The 14189-nt window shown below is 42.7% G+C and overlaps 1 protein-coding gene across 1 annotated transcript in view; it reads left to right on the plus strand.

The window, feature by feature from the left end:
- Window positions 1-14189, plus strand: part of TRUB1 (TruB pseudouridine synthase family member 1) — a 282642-nt gene that overhangs the window by 58608 nt on the left and 209845 nt on the right. Inside the window, exon 2 of the mRNA XM_078641182.1 lies at window positions 7310-7405. Coding sequence (XP_078497308.1) covers window positions 7310-7405 — 96 coding nt within the window. The remainder of the gene's footprint in view (window positions 1-7309; window positions 7406-14189) is intronic.

Consider the following 14189-nt stretch of genomic DNA (forward strand, 5'->3'; position numbering starts at 1 on the left):
TCCTTTGCTTCTTTCCCTGCGGGGTCGGTACCCAAATCCGGAAGGAGGGACACCATATAGCGAATGTGTGGAAACTTTCACAACAAACGACTCACGGCGCCTTAAATGGTCAAATGTGGCGAATAAGGTTGAACATTTGAACCAAATGAACATACTAGTAACTAACGCCATAGCTTCCCTTCAGCTTGATGCTGAACATGTTGACCTCTCCTCTAGAGCTGCACAGGATCATGAACAGCTTTTTAACTGTCTTAAAAGTTTTTTTAGAGCCAAACCCAAAACATTAGCTATACAAACATGCCAGAAATCTGCTCAATGGTACAACTCCTCTTGCAGCGTAGCATATAGATCTTTAGCGGCTGCCATTAGGAGCAAAGATGGTGGCTTGATTAAAGTAAAAAGTAGGGCCTATAAGGAAGCTCAGTCCCAGGCTAAAAGGGACTGGGATGAAGCACATTGGGTTGACCTACTTAATGCATGTAGTAGAAAAGATATGGCTGCTTTCTGGCATTTGGTGAAGTGGGGGAGCGGGGACCTAAGTAAAACTCCAATGAATTATGTGGCGCCTGATGATTGGGTTCTCCATTACAAAGACCAGTCCGCATGTGGTCCAGTAGCCCAAGATGTCTTTGTAATGCCATCCCCTATCCCCGCTATACACATAACCAAAAAAGCAGTGGAAAAGGCTCTCCTCCAAGTGCCGAAAGGCAGGGCTCCCGGGCTAGATTGCATCCCTGCGGACTTGTTTTTACACAATCTTGATACCTGGGCAATGTATACAACTTTTTTTGAATGCCATCGCTAAAGGGGCATCGCTGCCCTGTTCCTGGGCAGGAGCAGTAATTATTCCGATTCACAAAAAAGGTGATCGCTCGTTACCGAGTAATTTCAGGCCCATAAGCCTGATTGACTGCATCCAAAAAGTTTCTGCCCGGGTATTGTTATGCAGAATTCAGGCTTGGATGGAGGATTGCAATATCCTTTCTGATCTGCAAGCGGGGTTCCGGCAATCCATTAGCACTGTAGATCAGGTTTTAAAGTTTATTCTTATATATTGGCGGACGGTAACTTTGGGGAGAGCCACCATTTATGCTGCCCTCTTAGATTTGAAATCCGCTTTTGATTTGGTTCCACGCTTTAAGCTGTGGCACACCCTGCTAAAATTGGGCATGCCACCTGAATTTCTAGCTCTTGTGGTTAAGTTACACTGCGATAATTTTGCTCCGGTCAGATGGGACGCGGCAGGTGGTACTACGGAAAAATTCCCTGTAGAAAAGGGTGTCAGACAGGGATGTGTCCTGGCACCGACCCTCTTTTCCATGTACATCAACGGGGTAGTGAACTATTTTGAAGACTTCCTCACAGATGCTCCGGTTTTAGCTGGGGTTAAGACCCCATTGCTAATGTTCGCCGATGACACTCTTATTCTCTTGAAGACGAGACAGGGACTCTAATGTGCCCTCTCAAGATTCGAAGAGTTTTGTGCAGACCACGACCTTATAGTAAATGTCGATAAAACGAAGTATATGGTCTTGCATAATTATAAAAAAGTCATCTGCGATGTTAGAATGAATAAAGGGTTACTGGACCAAACAGAGACCTTTGCGTATCTGGGGGTACTAAATGATAGAAAGTTGACCTGGAAGCCGCAATTAGACTGTCTGTAAAACATGCGCACCTTTCTGGCGCATTGCTCAAGGAGCAAAGACGCTCACACAACAAACCTATAGCCCCTGTGCTCCAGATCTACAAGGCAAAAATAGGTGCATCAACCCTGTATGGGGTGGAATTGTGGGGACATGCCAATTTGGAAACTCTGGTGGTGGGGCAGAATAAATTCTTAAGGTCCCTAATCAGCCTCCCCAGTCCACTCCCTTAGTACCTCTTCTTCTGGATCTGGGATGCCATTCAGTGAGAGATGTGGCACATTGCAGGCTTTTAGCTTATTGGAGGAGGCTTTGGGTGACCCCAGAGCTCACACACTACGCCCAGGCCCTGTTAGAAGTGAGGGACTTGGATGTCAACTAGAAAATTGGGTGGTTTAGTTGTGTTAAAAACTTACTATGTGAGCTGGGTATGGCTCAACTATGGACCACCCCTGTCGGAAGTGTATTCCCTAGCAAATTGGAGCTAAAGGCAGCTTATTGGAACTTAAATAATATGAAACGTTTTGCATCCTGTTTCAGTGGCTTCCTGTCCAAAGCTTTTCTTGAAATAAAACACAAGCCCAAGTATGAGGGGTACTGGGATCTGATCACGTCATCACGTGACAGGAAACTATTCAATCAGTTCAGGGTGGGATCCTTGCCTACACATTCTTTTATCTCCAAATGGAGTAATACAAATAGTAGAACATGTCCTTTCTGTTAGGATATGACTGAAACATTGCCTCACATTCTTTTTGTATGTCGAGCATATACCAAGCCAAGGCAGATCTGGTTGAAACCTGTTTGCTCTAGTCTGGGCACCAGGCCAAGTAGCGAGGCCTTCCGAATTTTAAAAACCTCAGTGGAAGGCCCGACTGTGGTTGCAATAGCAAAGTTTCTGGACTGGGTCTGGGTGATTAGATGGAATAAAACAAGACGTTCTAACTGATTTTAATGTTAATGTTAAAACTGATTTATAAAGCGCACTTACACCGGATGGTTTCATGGCGATGTAAAGGCTCAGACATTGTTAAAGGACAGCTTTAGTTATAGGCTTGTGCAAATAGCCATGTTTTAAGGGATTTTCTAAATTGCATTAGCTCAGTACAGGAACGGATCTCCAACGGGAGAGTGTTCCACAATCTAGGAGCAAGAGTGGCAAATCTACAGCCGCCCTGACGGACTCGTTTGAATACGGGGGTGGTGAGTAGTGAGAGATGAGCAGAGCAGAGGTTCCGGGACTGGGTGTGCCTGGAAATTAAGGTTTTAATAAATTTGGGGTTGTTACCATGCAGAGATTTAAAAATGAGGCGGCCCACCTTAAAGGCACAGCGTTGAGGGATTGGGAGCCAGTGAAGTGACCTCAGCAAAGGGGTGGCAGACTGCCACCTTGGTTGATGCAGGATCCGTCTGGCCACCTGGTTTTGGGCCATCTGTAGCTGTTTGAACAGATAGATAGGCATGCCCAAGTATACAGAGTTGGCATAGTCCAGGAGAGACAAGACAATGGCGACCACCACTTGAATCAGGGCTTTCTGTGGGAAGAACCGATGTATCTTTTTGATCTTCCTTTTCGAAAGAAACATTTGGAGATGACCGTGCCAACCTGGGTTTTTAGTGACAGATCATGGTTGAGGGTAACTCCTAAGGTTTTGGCCGAGTGGGAGGGGGAGGGAGAAGGACCTAACTCTGAAGGCCAGTAATGAGGACCCCAAAATTTAAGGCTGTCCCCAATAAGAACAAGTTCCGTCTTCCCAGGGTTTAACTTAAGGTGGTTCTGGTCCATCCACTGTTGGATATGTAACATAGTGGTCTGAAATTCGGTGATGGAACTATGGGAGTTATCAATCGGGAAAACTAGTTGCAGATCGTCTGCATAGTTAACAACTATCACATTCCTGTCTTTAAGGGAGTGGATTAAGGGGAGGATGTGAAGGTTGAACAGATGGGGAGAAAGAGCGGAACCTTGTGGTACACCACAGTTGGTTTTGCGTGGTGGGGCCACAAAGTGGCCTAGGCGGACGGCCTGGAAGCGATCCTCCAGGAAGGAGGAGAGCCAACAAGCCGCTGCACCCAGAATGCTGGCTTGTTTGACACGGTCGACCAAAGTAGCATGATCGACCGTGTCAAAGGCGGCGGAGAGGTCGAGAAGGACCTGTGCTTGAGGAGAGTGTTGATCCGCGCCATCACAGAGAGTGTCCAGGACAGCTAAGGTTTCAGTAGAATGGGCTGGCCAGAAACCTGCTTGATAGGAATTAAGATATTTAGATTCTTCCAGGAAGGCTGACAGGCATTTGACTACGTGAGCCTCTAGCACTTTTGCTAAGAACGGGAGAAGGGAGGTGGGTCGATAATTAGATAAAAGTGTAGGATCAGCGCCGGGTTTCTTCAGAAGAGGGACCACAGTGGCTTTTTTAAATGCTTTAGGAACTTGACCGGTAGTGAGTGACTCCTTCAGTAGTGTCAGTGCTGGGCCTGGATAGACTGATAAACTGTCCTTGAGTATGTGAGGTGGGCAGCAGTCAGAGGGAGCTCCAGATTTGACTTTAACGAGGAGCTCCTGAAGAATCTCAGTGCTGATGGGGAGGAAACAACTAAGAGTGCATTTGTTACTGTGTATAGTTGTTCTGGGTGACATGGGGGGGTGCAGAGGAATGCTGGCTTTGATGGTAATGATTTTTTCTATAAAGTAATCATTTAGAGAATTACAGAGAACTTGAGAGGGCATGACCTTTGTAAGAACCCTGGGTTGGACAGTTCATTCATGATAACAAAGATTTCTTTGGAGCTTTTGTTAGAGTTAAGGATGCGTGAAGAGAAATGAGCAGCTTTCGCTGTGATGATAGTCTTCATATATTCTTTCTGGGTGGATATGTACAGCAGTTTCTTATCAGGGGAGTATTACCGTCGCCACTGCCTCTCTAGTTGGTGTAAGGCCAGTTTCTGGTTTTTAAGTTTAGAAGAGAACCATCTCTGGGCATCGGCACGTCGGGCTAGTTTAATTTTCCTGAGAGGTGCGTGCTTGTTACTGGCCTCAAGAAGCCATTGGGAGAGATTTGCCTCAGTGTCGTTGATGTCATTGCCCGGGGACGGGGTAGTGTTGGTCAAAGTGTCGAGAAAGTCTTTTTTATTGATGGCATTCCATTTCCTAGCATAGCCACCTTCAACTGTTCTGATTTTATGAAGAGTCGGCAGTGTGATCATGAATTTTATAAGATGATGATCACTCCAGACACAAGGGTCAATTGTAGCGGTTGAAGTGGTCATTCCATTAATCCACACTTGATCTAGATGTGCCCCTTCACATGGGTGGGAGAGGAGATTTGTTGTGTAAAATTTAAGTTAGTGAAGAGGTCAGACAGCTCAGCAGATTGAGGTCCTTCAAGGGGGTCATTGTACCAGTAGTTAAGATAACCTATAAGGAGGACCTTAGCGTGATCGGTGGCGAGTTTCGCCATCTGCTCGCTAAGTAAGAGGGGAAAGTGAGCCATCTGATATGGGGGCCTATAGACTAATACACAGACAAAGGTGTCCATGGTGGAATCTAGTTGGATTACTATGTTATCCGCCTCATTGAGAGGGAGAGAGGGCAGGGTACTGAACCTGAAGTTGGTGTTGATAATGGTTGTGACTCCCCCTCCCATTTTACCTGATGAGCGGTTGGCATATAAGACATAATAGTTAGAGGGTATAGCTTCCAGCAAATCAAGAGCGGAGTCTTCAGTGAGCCGGGTTCCTGTCAACAGCAACAGATCAGGTGTGTCAGTGAGCAGGAGAAGAAGAATATCAAGCTGGTGTTTGACGAGGGAGCGTGTGTTGAGGTAGTGAATAGATAAAGGCCTGGGCTGGGGTTTAACCAGGTGAGGAGAACCCTGTTCAAAGGTGGTAGAAATCTGTATTTCTGGGAAATCGCGCCTTTCGAATAGGATTCCTTGCTCTCGAGTAAGACCTGTTTTTCATGAACAGGATATAAGAGGGGAGAGTGTATCAATTTTAGGGTGTCCGAGGAGTAGGTAATAGCTCGGGGATACTGCCTGGGCCCTGGGTCCGGATGGGCACGGACGGGCGCAGAAGGGCTTGCCTTTGGCGCGCCCGCTGTGCGCGTCCTCTGCGCTTCCGCGCTGCTGGCTGCATTTACTCCGGTCCCCGCCCACAGCTCAGCCCTCTCGCCACCTGATTGGCTGTTGCAGGGGGAGTCACTCGGGGCAGCAGGGAAGCCGGAACAGCCGACTTACGCGCAAGGTCAGTAACTTGTATTTGTTTTAAAAACACAGAAAACACAGTAAAATTCTAGCAGTGTAAATTTCTTTCCTACAGTTTAAAATTTAGCTTTTTGCCAGCCTAAGCGATCCAGTCATTCAAGCCTAATGGCGATCTCCCGCGCTGCTGGCTGTATTTCACTTTTGTCCCCGCCCACAGCTCCGCCCTCTCGCCACCTGATTGGCTGTTGCAGGGGGAGTCACTCTGGGCAGCAGGGAAGCCGGAACAGCCGACTTACGCGCAAGGACAGTAACTTGTATTTGTTTTAAAAACACAGAAAACACAGGAAAAATCTAGCAGTGCAAATTTCTTTCCTACAGTTTAAAATGTAGCTTTTTGCCAGCCTAAGCGGTCCAGTCATTCGAGCCTAATGGCGATCTCCCACGCTGCTGGCTGAATTTCACTCCGGTCCCTGCTCACAGCTCCGCCCTCTCGCCACCTGATTGGCTGTTGCAGGGGGAGTCACTCGGGGCAGCAGGGAAGCCGGAACAGCCGACTTACGCACAAGGACAGTAACTTGTATTTGTTTTAAAAACACAGTAAAATTCTAGCGGTGCAAATTTCTTTCCTACAGTTTAAAATGTAGCTTTTTGCCAGCCTAAGCGATCCAGTCATTAGAGCCTAATGGCGATCTCCCGCGCTGCTGGCTGTATTTCACTCCGGTCCCGGCCCACAGCTCCGCCCTCTCGCCAACTGATTGGCTGTTGCAGGGGGAGTCACTCGGGGCAGCAGGGAAGCCGGAACAGCCGACTCACGCGCAAGGACAGTAACTTGTATTTGTTTTAAAAACACTGAAAACACAGTAAAATTCTAGCAGTGCAAATTTCTTTCCTACAGTTAAAAATTTAACTTTTTGCCAGCCTAAGCGATTCAGTCATTTGAGCCTAATCATGTGCTTCATATCTATGTAACTTGATTATAGTATTATGTACCTTTCTTTGTGCAGTGTATTCACTCCCCTAGCTAATCAATTCTAATGCAAATATAACTTTTTAAAATAGGGCTTTTTAAACTATGGGTTTGTTTTAAAACTTTTAATTGTATTTATTAATTGTTTTACGTAGGACATCCAGGGTGTTAGTTTTATACATGCGAAGTCTCCTGTTAATGAATTATGTCGCATTGTTTATTTGGCCTCAATGCTTATGCTGCTTCAACTTTTATGATTTTTTTTAACAAATCAAAATAAAGTTTATAAACTGAAACTGATAATTGATTGAAAAAGCAGAAAATGTCTTTCTAATATAAAATTACTCTCTAATCCCAAAGACCTAGCACACCATTTGAGTGGGCCAGCCTTTTACCTGAGCATCGCAGTTTGATGGTCCTGTGCAGATACTTTGCCTTACATGTTTTATTGGTTTGTTTTTCGCTGACCTGCTTTGATGCTATTTTTTCATTAGAAGCTGGTATTGAACATCGGGGAATGAAACGAAAGCAGCAGAAGCTGAAGATGGGACATGGAGGCACCCTGGACAGTGCTGCATCTGGAGTACTGGGTGAGTTATTTTATTCTTGCAACTTTTTATGTTTGTGAACTCCTAACTAGTTTGACTTCTTTTGCATATGAATAAACTCTTGGGTTATGCTGAAAAGTACTTTTTGTTCAGTTATGTTTGTTCATAGCTGCACAATAATCAATGTGAACTAACGTGCCAATTGATGAGTTTGAGGTTAAATTGAACACTTCTCATTCATTCCTTATCAATTTATGGAACTTTTTTCATGACGAAAATTTAGGAACCCACATCAGAGCTCCTTCCTGCGTTGACCGTAATTGGTCTGCTCTGACCTTTCAACTCCGAATGTTCTAAAGTATTGAAGATAGTTTAACTGATCTGTTCCTTAGAGATATCCAAATGACAATCCAGATTTGTAAAGCCAAAAGTGACTTTAATTCAGCTTTCTCCTGCCTGAAATTGCCACCCATTTCAATGCAAGTTAACCAGGAAAACTAAATACTCCTGATTGTATTTTTAAAAATCTCCCTCTTTCGGTTTCCCCAATGTTGGAATGTCTGCCATCATCTTAATTTTCAATGGACTTTGCAGTTGTGACTGAACCCAAATGCGCAGTCCTATATCTGATATTATACATGAACAGAAATATATGTGTATGTAGGTTCCTAAATTGGAGTCTGCAAGGTCTGAAGTTAGTTTTGAGTCAAGGACTGATGGCAGCGACTTTAAGTGAAAAGATCAAAAACTGCTTCATTCACAAAGGTAATTTTTTTTTTTTTTGAAAGTGGAATGATTTTAGCGGATTGTCCCACCTAAATCAGGTCTATTGGCAAGTATGTGATGGACTAATTTATAGCTCTGTAGGGCCTGGAGTATCCAGCCCCTACATCGCCGTGGAAACTCAGAGAGAAGTACACGTAAACACAAACCATGGGGAAACCCCACTTCAAAAACACACTCCGCTATAAGTGGATATTAGGAGTTCTCAATCCACTGAGCATGTGATCAGACCATTTCTTCTCTGCTGTACAGCATATGGAAAATTAATGCCGGAAATTATATTGTCAAACAAGGGGGAAAGCCGGAACCTTTTTTATTTTAGTTGGCGTCTCCTGATTAATGCTAGATCAAACAATTTATTTTCGTTTTGACCTGGTACTTTATTTATACCTTTTAATGTCAAGACAGGATATTAGCATTTTGCATGTTCAAAGACCTTCAACACCATCTGAAACATGCTTATTTGGTTTGAAGTAAAATTTCCTACACGCCTCTGCATTTGACCAGTCTGTTGCTTTTAAAATGTCTTTCACCATTTGTGTAAATGTTAGTAGCCATAGCACCCCTAATCAAGCGCGCTGCATATTGAGTTCAATTCGCACACTCCGCCTTCCTCACTGTCCTCACCAATCTGGCTATTGTAGCTGTCGAGACACTCCTGAATGGTCTTACATACGAAATCAACAATTAATCCACTCCTTCGCTCCTATTCTCCATAACTCTAGATTCATACTCTTCAAGACTTCTAACTGGACGTAACTTAGGACAATCATCCAACCTTTTCTTTTTATTACATTTTATTGTAAACAACAAGATCTGCTTGTACAAGTAATCATCTGCAAAAGCACTTCATTACAGTTATTCCATTACATTTAGCAACGTTCGAATTCACATTTACTCTCCAAGCATCCAACCTTGGATGAAAGAACAGGCTCTGACATAGTCGTATTTCTCCTCCAAATCTCAAACAGAACTCCTTGTGGTTGATAAAATCGCCCACTAATATTCAGAGCTCTAATATCTGAGACCCCCCTAAATGAAACCATGCAAAAGAGAGTTGCCAACTTCTATGTAAGTTCATTTAAGCCAGATACTTATTTCCTGTCTGCCTCTCCGATGATTAGAAAAACAAATCTATGGGCCAGAGTCATCAAACAAAAATCCGCTCGCAAAGGGCCAGATTCTGAGAATCTGGCCCTTTGCGAGAGGTATTTTTGCATTTGGGATGCATCATCCCAAATGCAAAAATCGCAATTCTAGAAATCGCTAAATTGCGATTATTTTCATTTAAGGAATCTCAATTTGAGATTCCTTAAATGCAATGCATGAAACATTTGATCTACAAGGCTCCCCGATGAAGGGCTCGTTTTGCCCGAAATGCATTGGAGCATTTGGATAATTTTCTTTGGATGCATTTACCGAATGAAAATTTGAATGACTTTAATTTAAGATGAATGATTAAAATTCTCTTTCGAAAATTCTCTCTTGAACTACATTTGGAGTCTCATTTCCACGAGAACCCAAGGAGTGCCCGACATCCAGGGATGTCACTATGGTCTCATGGTGACACATGATTCATTGTTAGATAGACGTGTTAAGGACGGACACGTTACCTGTTGTGAGCACCCGATCTTCTAAAAAACATTGAAAAAAACATTGGAGAATACCACGTTTTTCACAACTCCGTGTTAATCAGCTGTGCGCCTCCTACTTTCGAATACTCTATGTAATTTAAACTGATACATGAATAACTCCGGAACCAAATTAGGAGTCATAGATTCTTTCTCACCAATAACTGGGCGTGAACATTCTGCCCTCATAATACTCATTTATTATTTTTCCAAAGGTCTCCTGATCAAATTCCTAATGTACTCTGCCGCATGACTCAATGGCCACCAATCTTTATGGAGCATTTACCTCTTCATGGAGCATTTACCTCCTGGGCTCCTGTATGCTATTTCGTCCCCTTCAGAGATAGTTATATTCATCGTCTTCATCACAAAGACCTCTTTTCTATCGTTCATTACAGATCTTACTCACTCTTGTAGCAAATGTTTAATCTGTTGTGTAAATAACTTTATCATCACATCTGGGCTAGCCTCACTAGTGCTTTCTGTTCAGCCGTATCTTGGCTACTCTAAATCAATCTTAATCACGGTAATATTGTTTAAAATAACCCTTTGCGCGTTTTAAGAACTCCTCGTAACATCCAAAGCGACTCCACAAAATCTTTTCAAGCCCTCCAACTTCGTGAATACTGTCCTTTACTATAAATGGCAAAATGTGTTGCATATCAGTGCCATTTCCTTGAGAAACAAAAGCCTCTGTTTTTGAAAAAACAGGCCCAAATTTCTTACTGCACAAACACCTCTAACGCATAATGCACCCAATTTATAATGGCGCTGAGGTCTTCAGTTATTCTTCTGAAATAGCACATCTTACGAGAATGCGTGCTTATTTCAAAAAGTCCGCTATCATTTATCGGCTAGCTGCGCGTATCAGCTTGCCTCTTTCCTCAAACTATAAAGCAGTGTGTGGCAATCAGTAAGCGCAGCTGTTTTGATATTGGCTATTCTTTAAAGCGCTACCTAAAAAAGATTTTATCTTTGCTATTTTTAATCCAATGTCGATCCCAGTGTGCCTAAAAAACGGTAACATTTATATTTAAATAATGAATGGTGTAGATAATAATCAATGTAATAACAATCATTCAACAAAGTCACAAATAGGATCAATTCTTGTTAAATAACCGCATTCGCTCCTCATAAACATAAAAAAAAAGAGATTCTTATCTGCTCAGAAGCAGCAAACAAAAGAGGGGTACAATGGCGGACAGCAGGCATTTATTGGACTGTCAAGGTCTATTTCTATTGTTTGATGTTTAGTGTTCTATTCAGATGTTCTTTGTAGTGTTGCTTCTCAGAAGTGGTGAATAGAAGGATAAAGCAAAATGCTAGCCTCCTGTCTTGGCATAAAATCAGTCATCAAAAATGTTGAATACATTTGACAGTTGAAAAGCATAGGAGTCATGTGGGAAGTTCTTGCAGAAAGGAGAAAGCGGGTCTATGGTATCTAAAATTATATTTATATAGGTAATAAAACCTCCTCGGGTCCTTTATAAAAACGACAAAACCAGGAAAAATGTATTCTTGATTGTACTGGACAATTATCACAAACATGAGGTAAATCTTTCTTCCACATGCCCTTCTCCAGAAAAGCCAGTAAAACGTGCACGATTGAGCCTAAATCGTGTTAAAAGAAATGTGTGATGCACGCTAGTTACAGTAGTAAGTTACAGTTTAATATTGCCGAAATTGAAATATAAAAGCACATAGTCAGTTTACTGGCCTCTAGTAAAATACTGGTTTTGCTAAAATTTTTCAATAATAACCATTTCAGCAAATTTTTTAGAACAAAGATTTCCGGAATCGGGTATAGGAAAATCTTCCAGTTTTCTAATCCATTCAAGCCCCTCTTTTACTCACTTAAGCCAGTTGATTCTGTGCTCATGCTCCAGGGTTAGACAATCTGAAATGATCCATTGGTTGAGTATTGTTCCTTGCTTTGACAAACGGAAAGTCAGAGGACTAATTGCCGACGCTTAATATAATTCTCCAGATACCTAATCCCTAGCCCAATATGACAATTAATAGTATAAATGTTTTTGGAAACATCGGGAGGAATTCACTAGTGATTGTAGGCCCAAATATCCGTCCAATAACTTATGGTAGAGATACATTTGCTTTTATAGGTTGCTGTTATCCCTTTTGTGATTTTGAACAGTTTGCTAGAAGATCAAAAAACTGGTTCAGTCGATCATTCAAACTGATGAGCTCTATCCCTTTGGAGTTGATCCCATGTGAGTGCAGAATCCATGGAAACTCCCAAATACTGAAATGTTTTTACTTTTTGTACAGCGGTACCATGCACAAAATAATACTTAAACAGACCATGGGCCACAGACCATCACAAAAGATTAAGTAAGATTTGTCTGCAAGTCCAACTCTTGGATAAACTATACAAATGAGTCTACAAGCATTTCTAACTCATTTGTCATGCATGCCATCAGCACGACTTTGTCAGCACGAAGAAATATTGAAACCAGGCGTTAACCTATCTGGGGCATATCCTGATCCCATTGATCTCCGAACTGGAGTTAAAAGCCAAATGAAAGAAACTCTGCTGACACATGGAATGAGTAACTGAGATAGAGAGATGATCCTGTCAGGGGCAGGGTTTTAACATGCACAAGGGAGTACCCGCGTCCCAGAAGGACAGGACAGAAGCTTAACACAGGACCAGGTTGGAGCATGCTGTGATCTGAATACTGCATCTGGGTAATGCCTGCAAAAGACTAAACTTGCAGCACATTTAAAGTACAATAAACAATGGGACGGAACTCTGAAACTATCAATAATTATAGTTTGTATGCTCCACGCAAAATGATGTTTGCAACTTAAGAAATTACAATAAGGATCTGTGATGCTCCTGGAGTCTTGGGAGACACTCTGCTCCTACCCATACCACCACCAATTGCTCTTAGAACTCCTCCTGTTGAACTCCTCCTGTTTATTCTGTAATGCAGAGTTACGGAGAGGCCCGGGTGCTGGTCCTTAACGTTGTGACCTTTTGGGCCCATTGTGGATTTTTGTACCACTGCCAATTGCTTTCCTAGCCCTGAAACATCTTTAGCACCTTTTGAGGAGCTCCGAGACAAATGAACTGTATTAGATGTGGACTTCATAAAGTGTGCTGAAGGAGAGCAATCAGTTTTCAATATAGAATAACTGTTCGCTAAGAGGTGTCTTCTGCCTTTGACAGATTGCGCTTTAGCCATGTATTGTGAAACCAGAGGCCCATTACCTGAAAGAAGAACAGAAGAAGAAGAAGAAGAGTGAGAGAGAGGGTGGTGATGTAGACCATATACTCTAGGACATCATTGCCCCCACTCAACTGCAAAATAGCCTATCACTTGATTGCATGCACAAGAAATAGGACTTAAATGATTACAAAAGTGAGGTAGCACATTGGCTAAATACTAATAAAGCAAGAGGGTCCAATCTAGCACATTCCTAAAATACAAATGTACCGGGGCAAACTAATAAACCTCCTGATTGTTTCTCGATAAACAATAGGTTTTCCAAAAGCAGTAGTGGTTGGACATCAAAGATGGACAAGAAAGTTTAGTTTCTCATGTTCTTTATTCAAAATTCCATGGGAGTAGGCTTGACCAAAAAACAGCCGACACGTGTTTCGTCAGTACTAATCCGTATAGTAGCGGAGTCAATGAAACGGCTACTATACGGATTCGAGCACTTATGACCTTCGCTGCAGTGGGGCTTGGCTGCAGTATATTGGAATACTCTTCCAAGGGACGTTCACTTTGTATGCTCACACACTCACATGTGAGCACTGGACTGCACCCCCGATAATTTTACTCTCTATTACTGGGTATGACTTTGTTACCTTGTCTCAACTGAACACTTTAGTTAAGACAACGATTATTCTTTCGTCCTGATTGAGCTTACTTGGTTACGACATCCGTGTGGGGGAGCTCTGTGTTTGGTGTATGCAGAACTTCCCAGGTGCTCTATTACAACACCCAGATCAGGACGTTTTGATTCCATTTTCTTCAATACCTGGACTCTGACTTGACGTTCCGGATTTTCTTTGTATATGGTTCCTTATTTTAAAACTACACGCCTGGACAAGCCCTTGTGTGACACGCGACGTTATTTTTCGTCCTGCCTAGCCTTGAAAAAGTCTTTAGTACTTACCTTTAGTACTGACGAAACACGTGTCGGCTGTTTTTTGGTCAAGCCTACTCCCATGGAATTTTGAATAAAGAACATGAGAAACTGAACTTTCTTGTCCATCTTTGATGTCCAACCACTACTGCTTTTGGAAAACCTATTGTTTATCGAGAAACAATCAGGAGGTTTATTAGTTTGCCCCTGTTCATTTGTATGTTAGGAATGTGCTAGATTGGACCCTCTTGCTTTATTTGTATTTTGCCAACCTTTGATTGTCATTGAATCTCTCT

Source organism: Lissotriton helveticus, chromosome 5_1, assembly GCF_964261635.1.
Source record: "Lissotriton helveticus chromosome 5_1, aLisHel1.1, whole genome shotgun sequence".
NCBI lineage: Eukaryota > Metazoa > Chordata > Amphibia > Caudata > Salamandridae > Lissotriton > Lissotriton helveticus.